This window comes from Aptenodytes patagonicus, chromosome 11 (assembly GCF_965638725.1).
Source record: "Aptenodytes patagonicus chromosome 11, bAptPat1.pri.cur, whole genome shotgun sequence".
Lineage (NCBI taxonomy): Eukaryota > Metazoa > Chordata > Aves > Sphenisciformes > Spheniscidae > Aptenodytes > Aptenodytes patagonicus.
The window spans coordinates 16,209,917-16,234,597 of record NC_134959.1 but is presented as its reverse complement, the minus strand read 5'-3'; the positions used below and the strand labels follow the sequence as shown (position 1 = coordinate 16,234,597).

The window sequence follows — 24,681 nt, the reverse complement described above, 5'->3', positions numbered from 1 at the left end:
TCTTTTGTTCTCACTTCCTAATTATAGATGAAATTTCCTTTCCTTTTGTCTTGCCAGGGAGCTGAGTGGCAGCCCTGTGGCCGTGGGGCAGGAAGGCTGCACCCCTGGGTGAGCGCACCCCGAGGCAGGTGCCTCGGGGCTCCGCCGAGTCCCAGGAGGTGTGTCAGTTGTGTGCCGGCATCCACCATTCTTCCAGCAATTAGCTTTTATTTCTTCAGTGCCATTTACTTTTATCACTTGTCCTGCATCTCTGGAAAATTTCTAGGAATTATCGTAGCCCTTTGTGAGACCTTCAATTGTTTTTTCTTTGGACCAAGGCAGAGGAATGAAGAGATGCCTCTTTCCTCCTCTTCATTTTATCTTTTGCCTTCCAGCTCTCAGAACTCGGCAGTGTGCGTGCACGTGTATGTACATGCTTGGGTAACGATTTGCACAGCATAACTTTGGGCACTCTGTAGATTGCAGCTGTAGCTCTGCGTGGCAAAGTTGCAGTGATAGGAAGTGCTGTCTAGCACTAAGTCAGTGTATGCCTACTGTAAAGAAACAACTCTTGATGGAGTGTGGCTCTGACCTTCTAGTGTTTTCAGTCCTGCATTGCTAGCTGAAGTCCCCAGAGCATTTTGCTGCTGCCATCGTAGCTGGGCTGGCACTGTGGTCCAGGGCTGAGGCTCTGCTGCACTCAGCTCCGAGCACAATCCCAGCCTGGCAGCGGTGCCATAAATCCTGGTCTGACTGAAGCAAGTGGAAATTTGCTCTTGACTTCAGTAAGGCCTGAGTTGAACATGGTACATGTAATCCGTTTTCAAATATTTGGCTTTAGGAGCACGTTGTTCCTGTAACAGAGCTGTTTTGAACACAGCTCAGAAGGCATTTCTACTGACTGTAACTTTCAAGCCGGACCTTTGGGGATTCACTTTTCCAGGTTTGCCAAGTTTGCCACATTCCTTGGACCACCAGGTCAGGCAGGAACACTCCCAATTCTTCATATGTCCCCTTTGAAATAGCAACTTTCTAGAGCACAAGCTGGCTTTTACAGAAAAAAACCAAGAGTCATTAACAACATTAACTTTAGTGGCAATTAGAATAACATATTCTTGACTGTTGGCCAGATTGTTTAGGTCATAGGGTAAAATATTCTTCTTGTGTAAAGCCCTGCAGGCCTTCCACTGTGCTACGGGGTGGGGGGAAGGAAAAAAAAAAAGAAAACCAAAAAGCCCCCCAACCCTGTTTCCTGACATTTCAGGTAGAGCAAGGTGTACTTTCAAGGCTGATCTCTCAAATTGTATCCTCTCTTGAGTAAGAAATTGTCTTGCAAGAAAATTGTTAAAGCCATCATTAGAGATGGCAGGTTCATTTAAAAATTACTAATAACATTTTTGTGAAATGCAGAGGCTTTTTTCCCTCCCTTTAGAATTAATTAGCAATCATTTATCCTAAGACACAGTGCCAGCAGCTCCCTTCTGCTGATGTTTGGCCATATCCTTGTGCTGGGCACAAATGTCCTGGTTCCGGCTGGGAGCTGTGTGCTCGTGGTGCTGTGCCGCTTTCACAGAGGCGTTCCCTGTACAAATTCCTTGCAGGTCAGTTATTTTTGTTATTTTTTTTTAGCAATCTAGATACAAACTACTTACTATTGAATTAAGTTCACTGGTCTCCAAGGCCATCTTAAAAATTAGCTGTGTCAGTTAATACACGTATCTGTGCTTGATGCTACAAGGTAGCCACTGATCTTTGGAGACTTCAGAAGGTGCCCTTGGCTCTGGCCAGCAAGAAGCCCTTTTGTGTTGTAGTGCACGGATGTGTCCCCTCGGAGCCAGGCCCAGCTCCAAAATCACACCTGCTCCCGTTCCCGGTGCCAGCAGTGCCCATGGTGACCCAAAACCCTTCGGCGGTGTGCTTGTGCCTGCGTGCACCCGTCCTGCCCAGCTGCGCTGGGACAGGATGCTCCTGCAGTTCTTGCCAGCAGGAAAATTGCAGGTTAAATTGGTGAACTACTACAGCAAAACTCCTCAGAAATGAATTCCTGAGGAATGCTCGCGGCCTGCTGTCCTCGTCAGGGAAACTGAGCTCACCGCGGGAGCAGCTGGGCTGCTTTTGAAGCTTTTCCTTGCTGGCTGGACCACCCATTCCCATCACCGCCCTGGTGCTCGCTGGCTGTTTCGCTCCCCTGGGCAAGGAGCTAGTGTCTCCCTGGGGCCGCCCGCACCCCACCCGCCCTGCTGGCAGCTCATGGTCAAAATAGTGGAGATGAAGGTCAAAAAAACCCAAGAAACACCCCAGATTTTTCTCGGCGGTGTTTGGTTTCTACAAGGCAAGTACCAAGCATGCGGCTCGGCAGAGGAATCTGAAGACCATGTTATTCAAAGGACAGTAATACTGAGGCGTGGCAGACATGTAAAATTCCTTCAATTCGCTGAAAACAGAAAAAAAAAATCTCATTTTAAAGCAATGTTGCATTTGCTAAATAATTTATGCAAGATTCACTGTTGTGTTATTTGACATACAACTCTGTCAAGCAACGACGCTTTTGAAAAGTTGCCTAGAGGATCAGATTTCCCATTCAACAGGGAATTAAAAAATGTTTCTGGAATTTTGCTTTGCAGTCGGGAATCTATTTTCTTATCTCACATTGTACAATTTATTTTTCCTAAAGCAGTGTGCTAAATTATTTGTTATTGTTGGACTCGGTCGAACAGCTTTATCCCTGGTGTAGTCACGAAGTGTTGGAGTAAAACCAAGGATGAATTTGTCACAGTGTACTCACCAGATCAGCTGGTCTTTAGGTTAACTGTCAAAAGACAATATTTCTGCTAAAAATATTAGCAAAGGTCCCTTAAACCTCCCTGAAGTTGCCTAAAAACTTTCTGCTTCAAGTTGTGGCAAAGTCAGTTCAGAAGTGCTTCTCCGAGGTCTCCGTCGGCAGGCGGCATGGAAGCAGGTCACAGTTCTTTAGGTTAAATTTGGACTACTTTTATAGGTTTCTGTCTTATAAAACCAGAGTTGACATTCTGATTATTAACTACGAAGTCTGCAGGACATACAGGCTTTAAAAAGATTGAATGAGCTAAAATGTTTGTGATTGCAGTCTGGGATGAGAGGCTGTAAAAAAGTGGGCCAAGTAAATATGACAGAATGGAAGTAATAATTTGAATATGTACATTAAATTATGTGTGAAGTAAAGCAAAGCTAGCATAGCTTCAAACATAACTTATTTGGTGAAGTAGTAGTATAAAGAGAACCAGAATCATGTTTTTTCATTGCAGTACATTTTTATTTAAGGAAGAGTCTCTAAAGCATGAGGTTGGGCAAATAGCATTTTATTGAATAAACATAGTACAGATGATGACTTACAATACGGAGAGCTTAGTGAGTGATACTTTTTATAACCAAATCCTTAAATTCATTACCGCTGTGTAAGTGGCATATCTGATTTGCCAAGATGAACATTATATCTAGCCCTTAATGGAAATTTTATAGTAGAAAGGTACATATAATTTAACAGTAAAAGAACCTGAAAATGTGCAGATCAGTTAATTGCTAAGAAGGATGCTGTGATACACCACAAGCAAGCATTGATTTTTAGTATTTCCATTGCAATTTGAAGGGTATGTCATGTTAGGAGTGCTCCATGGAAAACTGCAGAGGATTTTACACCAGTTGATTTATGTTATCGTGTGCAGTGCAGAAGATGGTATAAAATGTGCTCTGGCTGGATAGTGGTAGCAGAGCCCTACTAACGTGTATGTCTGAATTGCAGTGCTTGTGGTAACCAGTTTTCATCTTTAATAAATTTTATTTTTCAGTTTTGTTTCATGTTCTCAGCATTGGTTGTCCTTAATCTTTTTGGCACTGATCTAATTTTAGAAACAATTCATCTCTCTGTTCGCTGGCGTTTCCTTAATGGCTTAAAACCCAAACACATCCCAAACCAACAAGGTGGCATCTCCTTCCTGCCTGGCTCGAGCAGCTTCCAGGCTTTCAGGGTCAGCCGGCGCGCGGTGCGGGAGGATCTCTTCTGCTGGAAGAGTCTGCGGTTCCATTTCACTTTGCTGGATGATTTCTCAAATGTTCCCATCTTACCAACAGGGTGTATTCAGAGTGAGTGAGTGAGTGCTTGCGGAGGCAGGTGAAATGGTGCAGGCGTAGTACCTGTGGCTGTATCGCCCATGTTGGTGGGACATGCGTGCGGAAGAGGCGCAGGCATCTCTGTTTCAGCTGGTCACCAAAGCCTGGTCAGTGTGGCCAGCGTATCTAATGGATGCTTTCCCTGCTGAGAGGGCAACAGGGACTTGGAAAGGCTTTTTCACCTCTGCTGCCTCTCTGGAGAGCCCAAGTGAGGGCCGGCCGTAGTGCTGCATGGAGCCATTGGGCACGACTGGCTTCAGACATGTCTGGGTGGCCACCGTGGCCAAGGGGGGTGTCCTGGTGTCACGAGGATGTGGCTGCAAGCCCATCCCTCATGACAGGCTGCTGAGTGCATGCTGAGGGGTCTGACTGTGGCCAGCTGCCCGTGCCTCCCACCCCACTGCCAGCTGAAAGCCAGCTGCCCTGTGTGTGGAGCTGCCACCTGCACGGCCCCAGGGTGCACGGGCCCCCCTGCGCTGGGGTGTTTCTGGAGCTGCCCGAGAGCTCAGTCTCCTTGTACACTAAAGCACATGAAAACTTGTGGTTTTTTTGGCAAAGATGTTTGTGCTAGCCCACACTCTGGTCACAGCTGAAGATAAAAAATATCTGAGAGACCTGAAGGTCAGATGCAATGCTGTCGGCTCCCAGCTAGGTCGGCACAACGCAAGGCTCATCTGCCCAGCAAAGTGCCTCTCGTTAGTTCAGCAGGACCTCTCATGTCCTGGGGTATACATGTGCTTTGGGGGTCTTCAGCTAGATCATTTTTTTCTTGTTGTTACTAATATTGGGGCTTGGAGGCGGCGGGGAGAGGAGAGTGTTGAGAATTAAAATTCAGCACATGCCTTTTCTTTGCGGGCTGTAATTAATCTTGGCAATTTTTAAAGCTTTGAGAATCTGGTTAAGTGATAAAACACTAACAACTTTATATGACAGAGAGAGGCTCCCGCTATACACCCACCAGAGAAGATTAGGAGAGAGTGTTTGCAGGATTCGCACTAAGCGGCAGAGAATACAGTAGAGAATTGTTGCACCGCATGATATAAAAACCACATTAATACAATGAAAGGTGTCGGGAATAATGTGAGAGCTGCTGTAATTAAATGTATCTTAATAAGTGCAACATCCTTCTTAAAGCTCTTATTTTTCAGACCTCTCAAACTTAGAGGATGTTCTTGCTGTTGGCAGGTGGCCTGGGAGGAGAGCTGGAGAGCGAAGCGAAGGACAGTCGGGCCCTGGAAGAGAGGAACAGTGTGACGAGCCAGGAAGAGAGAAATGAGGAAGATGAAGACATGGAGGATGAGTCAATTTACACCTGCGATAACTGTCAGCAGGACTTCGATTCACTGGCAGACCTGACTGAACACAGGGCACACAACTGTCCTGGAGGTAATGTTAAACTAGCTTTACAGTTCTGACAGGTGGTTAGCTGGGTAATTGGACATAGCAACAGCTTGAGGCCTCAAGTGAGATTAAAGAATTAATAATGTAATTTTACAGTTAATGTAATTTTATTGTGGTGCCTTGGGTAGCCTTTGTTCACTCCTTTAATAAAATTAAAATAAAAGCAACAGCTTTCCAATTGGAAACTGTCAGTAATTATGTTAGACAAAAATGTTGTGGGGTTTTTTTTTAATGCTAAAAGTTTCAGGCAGGGTATTTTTCCCTCTCTCTCCAAATGTAGGAAGATTAAAAAAGTTAAATGACTGAAGTGTGCAAAACTCCCAGGAAGAAAGGCCTCTGAACCCCATAAAAGAACATGATGATTTTGGAGATTAAAATTCATAGTGTGAGTTTTGTAATCCCACCCTAAAAATACACCGTTCTCCCTAGGTTATTATTGCATCGCCTTTTGAATTTTATGGAAGTGAGGACAGCATTAGCCTACGCTGATCTTGATTTTACTTTCTGTAAAGTAAGAACAAGCTCAGAGCATTGGTGTGAACAATTGCAACATGTCTTGCTTTTACATGGCTGCCTTTGCATGGCCGGCAGTAGCAGCCGGTATTCTGCAGGGCATGCTAAGCCGATATAAGGGGGTAGTAAAAAGCTTTGCAGAGTTTACCAAATATTAAATAAAATCTTAGGAGGGGGAGTGCAGAATATTTTAATATGTATTTAAATCAGAGATTCTCATTCTTCACCTTCCTGGAATTAATACTCTGCCATCACTTTTTCCTCTGTACTCATCTAAAATATTTTTAGGCAGTTGCTATTATGGCAGTTGTATAGGTCAAGGCTGGCAGAGGGCAGAAGGGTTAGTTTCTCCTCTGGTGCAGCAGTACCCCATCCTCTTTCCCCTGAGTGAGTATTCCTCCCTGGCCACTTAATTTGTTTGGTAATTAGTCCGTGTTTTCTGCTCTTATTTCTGAGCGTAAGTAAAATGATGCTCAGCCAAGGAAAAATACAGGAAACAGAGTACAGCAAGGGAGGGAGAGTCAGGCAGGGGCTTCAGCTCGGTCTGAGTCCCACACCGAGAGCATCCTCCCCTCTCTCGCTCTGGTCTGTGGAGATGAGGTCACCCCGCCTCTCCTTCCTATCTGCTTGCTGGGAGGAAGGACAGAGGGACTTTGGGGCTTTTCCCCAACCTGCAGGTGGATAGGGATTGCCCCCAGAGCTCCTTGCTCTGCACTCTAGTTTAAACGCTATGTAGGCTGCGAACTTGAAAGTGCATAAAATTGAAAGGCTACTTCTCACAGGATCACTTCTTGGCCAGCCGACAGCCATGGCATTGGCCTGAGACTTCTGCAAATGCCTTTTGTACTCTACTGCAGGGTAGTAAGAAAGAAAATGCCATTGAATAGAAAAATCCTTGTTCTCCAAACTGGAAGGCGAGGTGCACGGCCTGTGTGGGCACTGGTCCTTTCCAACGGAGTGGTCGCAGGGACAAGTCGTTCCCGATGCCATCCCGCATGGGGAGCGGGACAGGCAGGATCCTGCCAGGGTGGGCGGGCAGCCGTGCAGCCGTAGGGCATGTCTCCAGTGGCTGTCCCTGGGCGGCCGCTGCTCCATCTCTGCCCTGTCTCCTAAGTTGTGCTGGTACACATGGTGCTGGGGGTAGGCCCCACCAAAAGAAAGGCTGTTTTCTCCCCAGGTCTCTGCTTGGGTCTGGTTCACTGTGTGGTCCCCCAGAACAGCTGTAATGGCATAACTGGGGGAGTGGAGCAGGGCAGAGGGGAGTGGGTGCTGCTGGCGGGGACTCCAGAGGAGGAACGTAAGGCTATGATGTTGACCAACAGCGCTATGAAAAGGAGCAACTTTTTTCCTGAGACAAATATACATTAAAATGTAGCAATCTGGAGATTCTATTCATATCGATACAGTCAGTGTTTTCACACCTCAGTTTTTATTTATCCTCAATGTAGTATTCTGTTAGTGAGACTAAGAAAAATAAATTGTATTTTTTGGGACCTATGAAAATAATTTGTTAGTATTCCCATTGCTAATTTTTGATTGCAGGTAGTGTAATTTCATCTTCTTTTACCGTCTTCACATGTGCTGATGATTTACAAAGACATTTTGTCATAAAAAGGCACCATATAACCATCTGCATATACATGGAATAGGTGCTAATTATCTCCATGTGAGGATATCCTTGTTCCAGAAAGAGAGTGCCTGTTTTCCATTTAGTTTAATCTGGTGTCCTGAAGTGATTTAAAGTAAATAGGAAGATTGCACTCATATATTCTGGAATGCGAACGTTTCCATGAAGACAGTCTGGAATATTGCTTGATATTTACATATCTTACCTTCAGGAAAAAACCCTTTCAGACCCACCAGTTTGTCGGATAGCCATAAGAATTTTCATTCAAAGCATGCAAAACGCACATCTTTGTTAGTTCATCTGAAAAGACTTGCACCACCAGGGTGAAAATCTCAAGACTGCATTAGGAAGTGTGGTATTTTTAAAGATATTACCCCACAAAATAGGCTATTTGACTGTGTCCTTAGTTACCCTGCACTCCTTTTGCCTATAACGCCTGCTTGACGCATCTAAGGTTGTAATGCAGTGCCTGACCCCTTGGCGAGCTAGGTTTTCATGTCTTAATCTGAAGCAGGGTTTTCAGTTGTGTTTACATGGCTCCAGATCAATACAGGTAATATTTGTAGTGATAATATCACCAGGCTGATAATACAACATAACTAATGACTTCCTTTGGGATACTGAAGTTAGGAAGGTATCGTAGCTCAGGAGTGTTGCAGGATTACAAGACATCACTCCAAAGAATAGGATAAACCATCTATTTCACTGGAATCCCTTAGAAATTCATTATGGCGTGCTGAAGTTATAATACAGTTTGAACGCAGCTGCTTTGACATGTAAGGACGTAACAAACAGCCATTTCCCCCCCTGCTTTTTCATGTATTTCAGACTTGTTTCTTTGAGGACAAAACACTGCTGAAATCTAGACATCTCTGGTAGCATAAGTGCGTGGCATTCCTTTTGATGTCAGTGTAGTAGAGATGTTCTCCTTCTGACAGAATTAGGTGCCTTTTATACCTTTTGCTCATGCCTGATGTCTGTGATTGGCGGTTGTAGGTTTCCAGTGTCTACGGGGATCTGAAAAGGGTCTAAATGGGGGCAGCTTGTACTGAAAGAACATCACATTTCCTTACCGGCTCATGTCTTCCCTTGTCTCCCAGCTTGCCCCCACAAATGAGCTCTCCTGCAGCAGTCCTGGAAATAATGCCTTAAACAACTAGCGAGCATCTTGAAAAATGCTTCGAGAATAAACACACACACCTAGTGTATACACTGGATGTGTTAAGCTTTTAAAATTAATTTAAAACTCAATGGTATCCCATGTCCCCATAACTAGAGAAGACCAAGTAATTGCCATCAGCATCACTTGCAGTCTTTTTCACACATTTTTTTGCACACTGCTGTTACAGTTTAGGTGTTATAGCATGATGCTATCTTATAGCATTAGTGACAAGAGTAAAGAATTGCACGTGGAGTTACAAATTACTGTGTCCTCCAGCCAGAACCAGAGGCTGCATACATCAAGCAACTATTCTGCAATATATCATAGTCTGGTGGCTGACGCTGAGTTGTTTGTTGTCTGATGAAAAGCGGCTAAAAAGCCATGAGATTTGCCATTTTGCTTGTGTGTTTTAATCCACCTGCATTAGCCTGGGTTTAGCTCCAGTATTTTATTGTGTTATTTTTGCTTCGTCCACCCATATCGCCCCTTTCCTCCCATGGGTCAGAATATCTTCATGTGAACTTTTTTCTTCAGTTTCTCAACTGAATGTAGAGTGTTTTAAAGCAAATTAGTTCATCAATGAAGTGGACAGAATTAGGTTACGGTGGGGTCTCTGAGCATTTCATGAGGTCCTCTTCTGTTGTTGATAACTTTACAGGTTGTCTGTTTCAAACAGCAGCAGAGCTATATATGGATATTGCCAGCTTGGAAGCGGCTGATTTTTCTAAACTACTGTACGGTAGGAACTAGTTTATAATTAAAGTCTTGCAGTTGCTCCTTTTAAATGCCCTGTAACTTGTACACTAGGCTTACGTTTGAAATGAGGTATTATAACTGTTTCATGCTAGTGTATAATTTTGCATTTTCTTGTATTTCACCTGCTACGAGAATTATAATTGCCATGCAACTGTATATGCGGGATGCTTATCCAGAAAACCATATATGGCAGCTTGTCAACAAGTGACATCTCATGAATGTTTTTGTCAGGTGGCACTTTGTACTTCCCACTGACAAAGAGAGACTTCTTACATGTATTTCCAAAATTAGCCCTCCCCAAAATTCTAATCTTTTGTTGCACCTGATTGGCATGTCAGAGATTTTCTGTCTTTTTGTTGCTGCTGTTGTTGCTTCTTTAAATTAATGAATTACTGATCATCCTCCACAAAAGAAACTGAAATACAGTTGTGAAAAAGCAGTGTGGAAACTTAATTATACACCTAGTTTATACAGCTGTGGCTCTAATGACCTACTGGCCCTAATTATTGTGTTGTGGCTCAGTTTGAGTGCTCTTGTCCTTGCCAGAATTCTGCTCCTTTCTCTTAACCTGACTAGTGTTTCAAGCTAAAAAAAATAACAAGTTTCCTTTTTTGTTCTTTTCTACATTGTCATGCTGAAATGCAGTTTTCCATCTTTCCAGCGGTTGTAGCAATGTTTTAAAATTGGCACCAGAAAAGCTCAGTAGTATCACAAACTGTAAAAACATGGATTTTCCCTGGAGTCCTCAGTTCTCGCTGTCTAGATCTGAAAATGGGCACCGGGGCAGTGTTTTTATTGTCAATCACTTGGAGGGCTCCAAGCACAGGCTTCTGTCCTTAGGTTGTCCCAGACATCCCCTCTCCAGGTGCAGGGGCAGCAGGGCCCCCAAGGGCTCGGGCAGCCGCCTTGGCTGCAGTGCCCAGGCGCTTCGCATGTCTCCTTGTAGTCACTATTTGTGCCCGTCAGTGCTGAGAGCTCCGAAACCCCAGATTATTGCAGGGGTACGCTTGGCTGGATGGTCCGGGGTCCAGCTCCCCTGACTGCTGTCATGCAGGTGACATTTGAGTTTACCTGGAGGTTCCCACCCCGCCTGCGAGGAGGCTCTTTCCAGAACTTCTGCCCACACATACCAGAAAATCGGTGTGCTGGGCTGCCTAGCCTTCCACGCAGGTGCTCAGTGAAATATGTCTTTTATCATGTAGAACATAAAGCATATTCCTGTATCTGAATTTGGATCTGAAGTCAAACAGAAGTACAGTTGCAAATTTAATGACAAGGCATATGGTAACCTTTGCTGATACGGTGGTTTTGCAGCGCATCCTGTGCAATGTGTTTCCTGAGCTGCCACTTGCCGCGGGCCAGCAAGAGCTGCGGTGCTGCCTGGCACGCCGGCCGCCAGCACTGGTTCTGCACCCACGCAGGGTGTTTGGCATGAGTGGGGGCTGCCTGCAAAGGTGCTTTTAGTGTAGCCTTTAATGTATTGCATATGTTTGTGAAAGTTGTGCAAAGTGTTATGCTTCCTAACAGCGTTGCTTATCCGGCAGATCGGAGCGTCGTCTGGCAGGTGAAGGTAGGTGAGACCTCCGGGCTGCTCTGCTCCGGCTGGGGCGCGCAGGCCTGTGCTCAGCCCTTCGGCACGGGGAGGCGTTAGCAGGGGCTGAGCCTCAGCAATTGTTTTTCTGGCTGTCTCTTGGACTCTGCAGGCGTGCCAGAGCCTGTAAGGGTTTGCGGGGGGGACGGGACACGTGAATTTAAAACAATGCTTGCTTGCCATAAACACCCAGCTCAGGATTTGCTTTGCGGCCTCACAGAGGGTCTCCCGCAGCGGGGGCACAGCGGCAAGCCCACGGCAGATCCCCAGCCGCTCGGGAGCCAGCGCGAGGAACTGGGAAGTGTGCTTGCCGATAAGAGCGTGCCAGTGCACCAGGCGCCGCCCCCTGCAAATCGCCACTGCCACCTTTGTGCCGGGTCCCTCTGGGGACGGTGGCAAGGGAGGCAGCATCAGGCACTGCGCGTGCAGATAGGAGCGCTGCCAGCACGGCTGCGAGCAGTTTGGTTGCATATAACCAAAACCCCTGGCAGGAGGGGAGGTAATGAGCTATCCCTACCCTTTTCTCAGCCTCCACGTAGCCAGCAGTCATCATGGATGGCCCGGCTATGCATTCTGAGGCTGCACAAACATTTCTTAGCAATGATGATGTCTTTCCTCAAGCAGCATATGTTTTTCACACAGGAGTAACGTTTTCCCTGTCATTTTTAAACATATGGCCCAGTGAGGAGCTAAGGATGACACATTAGTGTGCTTGTATTGGCGAGGGACTGTTTCATTCTTGCTACTTTAATTGAGTTCTTTTATCCACTTTTATCTAGTTCAAAACGTAGTCTGCAAAGTAAGCACAGGCATACATGAAAATGGATAGAAGAGGAAGTGGGTGCATGTTTTAAACGAGACCTCTTAAAGAAAGTACGTGTCCTTTTGAAGTCTTGAACAGTTTGGCACTTGGCTGTCTCAAAAACCACTCTCACCTCCTGATACATTGCTGCATCAGAAATGGGGAGAGGAACAAAGACCGAAGCACCCCAAATGCTGTGAAGCAAGAGCTTAGCTGCTAGGTGCCGGCCATGAGAGCTCCCGCATGTGGCAGGACCTGCGTTTGGGAACTGGAGCCCATCCGGCTCCCCCGTGCACCACCCCAGGGCTCATGCAACCCTTCCGGGGTGCTGGGGGTGCCCAAGATCCACCTCCCCTTCTCCCCCCACTTCAGATTTCTGTTTGCAAAGGATAATCCATTGTCATGTTACAGCAGAGGGAGTATTGTGTGGGTCTGCGCAGGGCACGTTTGTTTCTCAGTATTATAGAAATCTAAGTAAATAATAAATGTTTTTTGAAAAAGAGGAGGGAGGGCTTGCAGTAGAAGGGCTCCTTCCAGGGCTGGAACCTGCCGAGTGTTGCAAGGGCAGCCGTGCCCGCAGGAAGGAGCGTCACTGCTGCCCTAAGCAGGTCCCAGCATTCAGGGCGTTGTAGACAAAACCCAATATGTGAAACTCAATTCAGAAATGCAGTGAGGATAGCCTGGAGACTACAACAGATGCATGCTTGTTATAAAATAGCCTTTAATAATACCTTAGAGAGCTCAGCGGAGGATGTGCTGGGGTTGTCCTGTCTCAGATGGACAAGAGCATAGATTGTTTGTGGCTAGGGCGCGGCTGAAGGGCGCACATTGCCTTCCTGTGGGCTGTTGAGGAACAAAACCGTGTTGGTCGTATCAACAGCCTTGGCAGATTCAGAGCCGTCGAGATCTTCAGACTGCAGATGTGAGCAGTGAATGAGAAGTGGACTGAAAGTCTGCTTTTTTTCCTGATTTCTTCCCCTATCCCTTAGCAGACCATTGGGCAAGTAGTCTTTGTATAAGGATGGCCATACTGAGCCAGCCTGATGGTCCCATAGCGCCGTTTCCCCAGAATATGCTCCTAGCTGTCAGCAAACTTCTCTGGAACTTCTTGGTGCTTTTTATTTAAATTCCTCAGACAATGTTCTTCCTTGAATTTCCATTTTGAAGTTTCTTGTTGAAGCAAGGTATGCATTTAGCATTTCCCGTGGTGGGGACCCAGAGTTCAATTATGCATTGGGAAAAAGTATCCCCTTTTGTTCACTTCAGCTTTGTCACCTGCTTTCATTTGATACCTTCTGGTTATTCTGGTGGAGGAGACAGTGAGCGATTGCCCCTTTTCCACCTGCTTCACCCACTCATGCCTGAGCAGACTTCTTTTGCTGCCCCCTCCACTGTCTCCAAATCTGTATTTGCAATCCTTACTGATACCTCCTGCATCTTGACCCAGAGTAAGAGACTGAGGCACATGGTAAAGCATGGCTGATAGGACAGCGTTGTGGGTAAGGTATCTCCTTCATCACTAGTGCTAGAGATGTGGTCACGTTTGTGTGTCTGTCCTGGTTCCAGAGCAGGAGGCGAGGGATAGTACTTGTCCTGGTGTGAAGACCTGGCAGACAGAAAGATGGTGTCTGGCCATGTAAAGGAAAAACAATTAAGACTTCAATGTTTATTAAGAAAAAAGCAACCAGCAGTGCATTTCAAGCACTCATCACACAACATAATTTTGCTGTTGGAAGTAGTGGGATTAAAAAAGTCTTTCTAATGTTGATTTCTCTGAATTTGTAGATTATAAATGGGTTTTTCTAAAAATCAATTAAAAATAAAGGAAGTGTGTGTACAAACATTGTCAAGAATTCCTATCTTTCATTTTTTTAAAACAAGCTCTAGAAAAAATCCCCACAGAAGTTCTGTAGTGCATATTTGAATGCTTTTGTTGTAGCCTCATTAAACTTGGCTTGTCTGCAGATACAGCTGGCATGTTATTAACTGTGCTCCAGGCTTGGGGAAGCCAGAAAGCAGCCTCCACCCCCCGGTGCCGGCTGGCTTTAGGGAAACGTGCCAGCATGGGTTGGTCCTCTTCAGCTGGCTGGCTTTGGGAGCGCTCGCTGGAGCATCTCTGCATGGCCTCTGGGTCCGGGAGCCCAGGGCTCAGCCTGCCTCAATTGCCGACTTGAGGGAGGGCTGCTTGGTGTCCTCTGTGCCGGCCAGCAACCCGCACCCATGCAGCACAGCAATCCCTTGTGAGCAGGATGGATCCACCAAGGTATGTGGCCTCCCGTGGACAACCTCAACCGTGTGCCTGCATTCTCCGTAGGGGTCTCACACCTTTCTTTACTGTGGGCTGGCAAGAAGCAAATTAGCGATAGTCTGCCAAATAGTTTCTCTGTTCTGAACAAACTCGTTATTGGACTGAACCAGTTAAATAAATTGAATAAGGGAAATATTTTTCCTGCATCTACTGGAGAGGCTGTTGCTCTCCAAGCCGGGTTTGCACATCAGAAGACCTCCACCAGAGGTCTAAGCAGCTTCTGACTTTCTTCAAAGCTTTGGCAACAAGTATGTACCTTTTGAATGCTGTTTCATTTAAGTAATTTTAATAGGTGTTTTTAATAGTAAGGTGAATTTTAAAAATAGATTTTATAATTTCATGTTCAATTCAAAATTGTTGAAAATATATTCAGTAAGAATTTAAGTTATGTGTATTAAATATAGGTAAAGTTTTTCAAACTTCTTGCTTATTACAACCAGCTTTCATTGTCTTAACTAACGAAAAAATTGATTTGGGGTTTTCACTTGGTCTGTTCATGCTAAATACTTCCTAGGGCATTTGAGCACTTTGCAATCTTTAAACATTTAGACTAGCATCTCCTTTATGACACAAGGAAGTACTATTCTTATTTTTATTATCATGGAATTAAGAAGAAGTCACCCTAATTTGGCTTAAGTTTTGACTGTTCCTGGAAGGGGTATTCCTTCCTTCCATCTCCTACCTTACGCTGGTACAAGGTTTGTGTTGTCTTTGGGAGCCGACATTGCTGGCAATTAAAATGATTAATTTTTAGTCTGCGCAGCTCTCGGATCTGGTGCCCTATGGAGCTGCACAAGCCTTATGTCAACATAAGGGGGACCGAGAGGTCAGGGTTTGGGGGAGAATTCAAGACCTTCCCCCTTAACAGCCTGAGTTATTTTGGATGAAAATGACTGTAACTGTGGCTTCACCAATTTGCCTAATGACATGCAGGAAATTGGTGGAAGAGCCAAGGTTTTTAATCCAGGTGCGTTTTGTTGCTGGTAATGCCTGTAACCGTGGGGGCGAGCTTCCTCTTGAAGGCACCATTTTTTTGGCATGGAGGTCCATCTCTTCTTTAGGCTTCCTTGAAAATCTTTCTCAGCGTAATGGTAAAAGACTTTTTGGCTCCTCCTTATGTTGCTACTCAATTACTGTTAGCCTTCCTAGGAGGACATAAGGAAAGGCTGAAGAAGCCCATTGCTTTTGTCTTCTCCAGGGAATCTGTTACATTAAACATTTGAATAGATTTTTGAATGTAATTCCCAGTCATTTCCTCTACAGTGAACTCAGTTCACTCGTGCAGACTTTGTACTTAATGATATCTCTTAAAATAAATGAGATTTGATATAAATTATATTAAATGGTCATTTTAGAAATCTACATCTACTAATTATTCATTAGAAAATTTGGAAAGACAGAAGTAGAATAAATTCCCTTTATGACCTTGCAGTCTACAGAAATATAAATAAATACACCTGTGTTCATTTTCTCTGAGCAAAACTGAATGCAGGTGATTTACTGGACTCCAAAAGTAGTCTAAACAGATTTGAATTACATTGTTCAATCTGCATCAATAAACCATAGCAACCAACAAAGCCAAAACCAGACAAAAATTCAACATGCCTCTAGGACAGTTTTTTAACATTTATGATGATACTGGGCTTGTGGTCTGTCTCTGCATCATATGGGATTTTGCTTTTGTGAGTTCTTCTGGTTGTCTTCTTGGGGTGACCGCTCTCTTCCCTTCCCTCTCCCTGTTGTCTGTGCTGCTGTCCCTGTGGGCTCCCCCCTCGAAGGCTGTTTCCTTGCTTGCTCCGTTCTGGACTGCCACCATCTCACATCTTGCTCACGGCAGTCTTCTCCCTGACGCTGTGCTGGCATTTGCCCTTTCCTGGCCCCGCATGTAACTGAGTCACTTCACAGTTTATACATTTAAGTTACACCTTACTGTGTTACTGTTTTCTCCTTTCCTCTCAGCTGCAGTTGCTCTTTAGTCCGTTGTCCCAGAGCCGGCTCTTCCTTGGGGCTTCATACACGTGCAGAGCCTTCCTTGAACCGTCCCATGGGGACCAGCATCTGCAGGTCTCCTTGAGGTGCTGTGAGAAATGAGACTTTTCCATGTGCTGTTTCAGAGGCACTCAGCTAGGTTCAGATGAGCTAAAGACGTGTGTTAGTCAAATCATTGTTCACAAAACCTAGCAAATGTTTTAATTTGCATTCAGACCGCATCCACATCCAACCTGGATAGCTGCTTGATCTCACCTTACAGCCCTTCTCTACTCCTTCCTCTCTTACAGACGCTTGCCGTGGTTTGTTTTACAAGAGCTGTTTCATGTAGGAGTTGTTTTCCATTAGGTGTTTTAATGGTATCCAGTGTAACTGGGTTTGATTTTGACCAGAGCCTCTGGTACACATAAATAAAGCAGATGGTATTCCTTGCTTTTTACGGAGGATAAACTGTCATCTTTAGGAGGCAGTCACAACGCTGTTGCATTCCTCACACAAATAAGGCAATTTTAACCCAAAATTTAAAACAAAAGAAAATAAAAGTCAGCAGGATTTTCTTGTTTCATAGCTTAAATGAGAGAATACTGAGTTTTCTGGCTTGCCAGTGTAAACTCTGTAAATGCAATCTTGAGGGAAGATGCTCTTTCTTTCGATAACTAGGTATACACATGCATATCTGTGATGTACAAAATGCTTCATTGTATGTTCATCAGTTCAGTTTTGAAGACCTGACTAGTTAAAATTGGCTGTATTGAAAATAACATCATTACTTTGGGGGAGCATCTTCAAAGAGAAACGAGGAGAGCCGGTCCTTACAGCAAGTTGGGGGGAGTGATTTTGCAAGTGGTACTGGAGTTGGGAAAAGTGCAATCTGAGTTAGCAAAACTGTCTGCTTTTCCAGTGGCTGCCACAGTAATTGGCCGTGCATGTCTGGATCACTGAATGACAGGTGGGAGGCTCAGCTCTCAGAGAGCTTGGCCACTCCAAGTAGGGGGGAGAGGGAGGGAGGGAGGATGGGGAGCAAGAACAGTTTGTGAACCTGCCCCTTTTGAGATAGCAAGTGCTCCTCTCCCTGTGCCCAGGATCGTTGCTGAGCAGCCAGCAGCTGCATCCCACTCTTCTTTTGCTGTCAGAGAATGTCACTGTAGAAACCTCAGTAGTTTCAAGGAGCCACTATTTGTACATAGGGAATAGAGGAAACTCATGGATAGAAATGTTGTGGTGTGTGGGCTGCTCTGGATTTTACTCTGAGGAAGAAGATCTCCACAAATGTTTTAAATTAGGCTATCCTTGATAATTCTGGTGGTATGGAACCCAACCAAAATTTCAGGAAAAAACAAGTTGCTCTGTTAAAGCAGACATGAAAAAAATGAAGGGCTTAACTTTTGTCCTGAGGGTGATAAAACAGCACCACACAGCTGAAAATCAATCTGACCTTCACCCACGTGATGCTGTTGTCTCAGTCTGTCTTTCATTTCCTTTGGTTGAGCGCAGGCCATGGCATTCAGTAGGGAGAAAAGCCAGAGGGAGGTGGGGAGAATCCTGTTTTCTCTGGAAAGGCTTCGGTGCTTGCATAAGTTGACTCCATAAAGAGAGTTGCTGTAAAACTTTGAAGTATTTCATTAAATTTAAAAAAAAAAAAAAAGTCCTTCTCTTAATAGCCAGAAATCGCATTAAGGTAAAGAAGATATATGCTGTAAAAAAAAAAAAACAAAACCAAAAAGTGTTTGTGATATAAAACATTCTGTTTCAATTAAACCTAGAATTAGCCAGTGATGGTATTTTGAAATGAAAGCTTCATGCAGCAACAGGAAACCTGCACATTCATTTAAAAACAGAAATTTGTACCCAAAGGGGAGAAAAAAGGCCAATTATTTTTTCCAGAGATATTTTAACATTCTGTGTTGCAGGCTTTGCGCAAACAAAGAGAAGGTACCCAGATACACGTATATTTACATATTCATCAATAAGCCAACAGTTAGGGCTTGTATATAAGCAATATTATTGATTTTCATAATAAAGGTACAATTGCAATTGGTGAACTACTCATTTTGCACAACATCCTGCAGCAAGTGGTTCCCACCTCATTTTCCTGAAGACAGAGAATGAGCTAAATGAATGGGTAAAATTCTGTGCAGAATTTAATTCTATTAAACAACAGCACCAACAAAGGGGAAAACGATGTGCATAAGCACATCTTGATATTCTTTTTTTACATCTTGAAAGCAATTAAAAGTGCAATTCATAGCTGTTCATCCAATCCCCTGCTTCTTCCATCCTTGTTGAATTTAAATGCGACCCAGAGCCAAAAAGTTGCCAGATATTTCTTTTGGAAAACAGTAAGTTTTCCACACAGACTTTACAAAACTAAGATTGCTGTAAGTTCTGCCTACCCTGAACTGCAGTTTTCCTGATTCATCTCATCACACGCAGATAATGTCCCTTTATGTCATAGCCATAAACTACTCTGTTGCTTTATATTTTTGGTATATACCCTATATACCCTAGCTACTGTAGCATGGAGAGAGTTAGGGATATCTGCTATTTTCTTTGTTCAGCAAATGTTGCCTGTTTTAGGAAGGTCTATAAGAAATGTCAACTTCTTGTTAAAAAGATAAAGACAGAGATTGGATTTAGCTGTAGAGATTAATCCCTGCTTCATAAAGGTTAAGAATGAAACAATTTGTTCATTAATCTATTTGGGATGATGGAGATTAATTTGTGACTACGGCTTTTTATTTAAGTGTGGTTTTTTCTGATGTGCCAACCATCACAGACATTATTTTACATGGTGTTATTAAAAAAAAAAAAAACAAACAAAAAACCCCAGCAAATCTAAAAGATGTTGGGACCTTTTCCTGGTGAGCTACTCAGGTCTGTATGTGATATGCCAAAATGCTATTTGCATAAATGTAGAATTTAATAAGTTATCATTCTGATTAACGCCATTAACTGCTTAACTACTGTAGAAATTGGCTTCCAAAGTTCCTTGATGGTAGCTGTTGCTCTCCACGTCATTCCATTTGCTGTCTCGCTGGGGATAATGGTATGCAAGGGAAAGCAAGAAGGTCAAGGATCTTTTTGTTTAGTCTCTTTGCACATTAAAAGTTCTATTATGTGTTTGTATTGCATGTGGTTTCCAGTCTGTTGGCTACAATGCTTTCAAAATCCATTGATGATGAGTTTGTGAAGCTAAATATATCTTGTGGGTTATGACTACCAAGCTATCACTTTGTGTAGCAGTCAGGGCCAATATTTAACAAGTGTTTTTCAGAATGAGGAATTTTGAAACAGAGTCAAATGATCTTACAAAAGGGTTAACAGAAACACTAATACAGAAGATGACAGCAAACGCTTGGTCCGTGCTGACGGTGGGGGTGTTGGGAGTTATGCTAAGCGATTTGTGGGGAAGTGGTTCTCAGGTTGGGTTTTTTTATGGGTTTTTCTGGGGGTGGGGGAGGGCTGTGGTATTGTTGTGAATGACACAGCCGCCACAAAGCTGAATGGGGTTGAAAAAAGCGATGTCCTCTACTGCCATCCTTTCTCTGCCCCGGCAAGAAGTAGGTGCAGCGTGCTGTGGTGGGGGCATGCGTGGGGCCCCGTCCGGACTTGCCCCACGGCTTCCCGCTGCCCTGTTGTCTGCCCCCCCGCAGGCGTGGAGCCACCCGTCCGTCCCCCCTGCGGCTGGCAGGGCAGTCGGGCTCCGCCGAGACCTCGCTGCCGCTTCTTGCCCGACATTTAAGGGAATGCAAAACCAGACTGCAGGATGGCTGGCACAGCCCTCTTGCTCGTTTTCACTCTCCAGCTAGTAGACTGACCTTTCAAAAAAACAGTTTCAGCTGCTGTGAAACACTGACAATAGCTTTAATAGATTTAATTTTGGTATGAAATAGCTATGGTTACATTTTGATAATGTAGACTAGCAGCCATAAGCATGGCAACAACAGTTCATGTTTTAGCTGATTGTTTCAGGCCGTGCACAAACTCAGGCAGATGTCACTGCCTCCCTGCCAGGCATTAGCACAAGATACTCATTTTCTTTTAGAATGAAAGCAGAGATTTTTTTTTTTTTTAAAGCAATTTCTGTTCTGACTGCATGAGTACCTTCGCACCTGTCAGTTGAATCCAGTGTGTTCGTTCCCAAGGGTAACCTGACATCTGGGAAATTCTGCCTCAGCCCAGATTGATCCCCTTTGCAGCGTCTTTGGTATTTTGAATTGAAATGGAGTTACACCATCACACATCATCCTTTGCATTATTCTGTTCTGCTCCAGTATATTCCTGCTTTTATAACTTTCTGTTTAAATCCCGCTCTTGGGCTATTTCAGGAGTGTTGCAGTTATCTGTAAGCTGTCTTGCTTTTCACTGTGGGGCTGGTAAGCTCAAAAACATCTGCAGGCAGGGTCAGTCCAGCTTGCTAGTCTTTAGAGGATATTTACGAAGTTTCATAAGGCTTGGACCCATACCCACACCCATCCTAGATGCAGTGTCTACAGATTTATCCCCGAGAGCCTCTTACAAGCTTTGTTTGTATTGCTATCTAGAGCTATCCCACTGCAGAAATCCTCAGGAGAGAGAAGTGGTCAAGAGTATTTAGAAACATCTGTTAAAAATTGAGACAAACACTGCACTGTCACTAGAAGCAGTTAGGATGGGGCGAATGAAATTTATCATGTGGATACTACAGGAAAAAGGGACATTTTTTTTTTGTTCTTTTACTTTTCCTTAAAAATCAATAGTTTGGTCAGTAGATATAGGAAAACGCCCCTGCAGAGCACACTTGGGGCGGACAGCTGCTTTTTACCAATGTCACAAACTTACTTGAGAGCCAAGCCTTGCGGTCTTACGGGAGCGCTGTTTCCAGAGTACTCACGTTTGATTCATCACAGGCTTTCTACTTGCTTCAAGAAACCCTGCATTAATTGTGCAGACCTAGAAAGTGGCAACGTTAGGAGATAAAGTGACTTCACTGTGACTTTTCTGTTGCTTGCCATACTTAGGCAAAAGGGAAGACGAGGTTGTAGCAGCAAATCTAATGGATGAACTCTCCAACTAGTTGCTGTTTTGTGTGTGGCTACATACTGGATTCAGTGAGTACTTGAGCAATATTGGCATTTGTCTCTGATGATGTATCATGAAGGTACAGGCAATTTGGCAGAAAAGAAGTTTTCTTATATATGAGGCTGGACATACTATGATGTTGCGTTTCTCCATCATAGTAGTCCAGCTCAGCCCCACACCGACCCCATTCCCCATAGAGTAGTCTCACCTCCCTTTCCCATCCTCTGTCTACAAGCAGGACAAGAAGCAGCACGAGCTGTGCTGCTCGGCCGGGTGGCACACGTGTGCTGATTGCCTAGGACAGGCCCAAGCGCGGGGATAAGTGCTGACTCTGTTCTTAGCCTTTCTCTCAGCAGAGACATGAACTGGGGTCTCTGTCCTACCCAATCAAAGGTAGGTTCGCCAATCTTACAGAAACTCAATTTCTATAAGAGAAACTCAATTTTTCTCCGAGCCCTCTATCCCCAGTCTGGTGTGATTCAAAAGTTAATAGGAAGGGACAAACAGTTAAGACATATGACAGGCAATATGATCACATAAACCTTGTTTTCTTAGGATGCCAGGCTGAAAAAAATGAACACAAAGCTCCTGAGAATAAATGAGTCACTTCAGATTGAGGCTTGGTGGACAATGTTGGTTTTGTTATCACTCTGCAGGTAGCGAGGGGATAGGGTTAGGGAGAATTTCCAGAAATGTAGGAGAGTCGTTATTAGAAGGGTAAAGGTTCCTCTGCCACGCATCCCCCGTAGTGTACCCCGCATTACCCTGGTCCCTCCTCCTTTTAGGAGCCTTTTGAGGAAAAGTCTCCTGTGGCAGGAACATCTCTCGGGTCTTTTCATCTGTGAGCTGCCAGGTGAAAGAATGGGGCTAGAGAACAAAAGATGTTCAGATACCGCAGACAAGCTTTTGTAGGATCTGCCACGTCAGCTGTCTCTTATAAGGTCTGCTGTATTTTCTGTTGATGGTGCTCTTCCCCCGAGGATTTCCCCACACCTGGGAATGCCTGCCATAACCCACACTGATATTTTCCTCAATGCCTTTCATTTCTGCATACAGATGGAGCTGGGATATCACACACCGTCCTTGCCCTTATTCTGTTCTGCTCCTTGGCAGTCCCAGCTTTCCTGGCTGGGAGCTTTCATCCCACCTCCCTCTCAACCTTTTTCAGGAGGGCCTTTGCAATTATTTATAAGCTAGCTTGTCCTGTTTTCTGACATTTTCAGTGTAGTCTGCAGAAGAGGAAAGCTAAGTATACGTTCTCTGGTTTTGCAGGAAACAGAAAATTGAAGTAAATGTTGCTGGTCTGTGTTAGCAAGATATTTTGGTTTTTTTAGGAGGCAGGGGAACCCTCCCTTTAACATCAGTGGTCTTCTGAGTGGAAAAGTCTTAGTGGCCTGTGACCACCTCTTGCCTTTGATGTGTTTGGAGATCCTGGAAGGGCAGGCAGCCAACTCGCTTGCATGCTTGTCAAGGGGGGGGTGGCTGGCTGTCCGGCTTATCCGGTATTCCCCCTCACCATCCTCAAGTGGATTTTCTCTCTCCTTCCTCCTACCACGTGTCAGAATAAGAAGCACCCTGTGATTTACCTCCTTCTCCTTTCACTTGTCGTGTTCTGGGGCTCGAGATTTTCCGAAATGCATCATGGTAAGAGGCAAAGCTATAATGATTTGGGCATCATAGCTCTTCTAGAGGCATCCTTAGATTCTCTGTATGAAATAAACGACTATTCAAGCTGAAGAGCAGCATTTTCTCATTTTGCTGCTGCAAATAGGTAGGAGGAGTGACTAACTGTTTCTCTGGAAGTAGTAAAGTGGACAGGCTTGTCTGCTACCCAGTACTACAAGTTGCATGATGCACTTACCTATTCACACCATCCTCCACCACATCGATGTTTCGCTTGCCTACACGCATTGCATATGCGTGAGAGAATTATAGGTGTCCCAGCTACCTTCTCTTCCAAAGATAACTCAAAATACAGAGTCTCTTCTAAGGAGGAATGTATTCCCCCTCCAATGTCATGCACACAGAAATCAAATTTCTTTTGATTTTGACCAACCTTAGATAAAAACTGATGGCTGCAGCTGAATCTCACTTTGAGTTTTTCATTAAAACTGTTCAAAGCAAAATACAGGGTGGAGGATCTCATGTGAGCCAAAACTAACCTCCCTGTTCCTGCCAGTGGAGCTGTATTGCCAAATTTCACACAGCCGTGCTCTCTAGCACCTCCTTTGAACACGAGCGTGGTTCTGGAGGCTGTTTTGAAGCTCCCACTTGAAACACACTCTGTGAGCTAGTGGAGCATTTTCTGGCACTTAAGCTTCTGTATCTGGTGGCTGTTTGTGCTATACTGAGCAATGACTCATGGCTTGCTAAAGGAGGAAAAAAGGATTTCTTAGAAAACCTTTCAGAAAAGCTAAGGTTGTTTTTCAGCTGGAAGTGCTGTTGGTGTCTGTGGTGAAATTGTTGTGGCAAGTCACCTCCGCGGTGTTTCTAAGAATTACCAGATAGTGTAATGGCTCATCTGAATACTCTTTTTGTATGATTTTTGCAGCCAGTGACTTCCTCTTAGGATAGGATATTTCTTTCATATTTTTCACTATCTGGACTGCTGGATATGGGGACTTGTTCCTTGCTATACTTTTATTCTTAATTATATACTTGAATTACAAAAGTGCAAAACCCCTCACCTCCTGCTGAAATCTTGAGGAACTATGGGTGTTCATCATCCCAAACAGTCAAGTAATTGTGCTGCAGACTTCACTCTGAGTTGGTTCTTTTTCGTAGTTTACCAGATCATTAATGTTTCAGTTGGCTGGCTCTGAATTCATGACAGCAGTACAAGTTAACAGAACTGAATGTGCTACTACAGTCTCCCAGCCAGCTTGTCTGTGACATTAGTGTTTGGGATACACCAGCAGCGCAGTCAGAGATGGCACTGCAGGGTGGGTATGTGTGCCTGAGCGAGCAGGTAATGGGCACAGTGAGGGTGCTGCTGAGTGCTCCTCAGCTCAGGCAGGTTCCCAAGTCACCATCTGGGGTTCCGCCCAGTGGGGCTGAACAGTCTGCATTGGTGCCTTGGCTGCTGGGACTTCACTGCTATCCCAAACCAAATTAAAACTGGTTTGGATGTGGGCAGAGCTTGTTGCAGACACCCTTCCTGATGCAGTGGGGCTGTCCCTTCATGGAAAACGGGTGTGGGACACGATCCTTCCTCCATGCCCCACATTGGATCTGCGATAGCAACTAGCGTGGCTGCTGCTGCACTGCTGACACTTTGGTCATTCCCAGTTATTTTTGCATAAAATAAAAATGTAATTTCTTGACAGAAAGGAAAAAAGAAACTTCT

At 44.5% G+C, this 24,681-nt stretch overlaps 1 protein-coding gene across 3 annotated transcripts in view; it reads left to right on the top strand.

Annotated features, from left to right (window-relative positions):
• Nucleotides 1-24,681, top strand: part of ZNF423 (zinc finger protein 423) — a 236,507-nt gene that overhangs the window by 63,290 nt on the left and 148,536 nt on the right. For 2 of the 3 annotated variants that reach the window (XM_076349270.1, XM_076349269.1), the window contains 2 exons: nucleotides 5,311-5,511; nucleotides 9,487-9,567. In XM_076349270.1, coding sequence (XP_076205385.1) covers nucleotides 5,311-5,511; nucleotides 9,487-9,567 — 282 coding nt within the window. The remainder of the gene's footprint in view (nucleotides 1-5,310; nucleotides 5,512-9,486; nucleotides 9,568-24,681) is intronic. The other variant, XM_076349271.1, reaches the window with a different exon arrangement.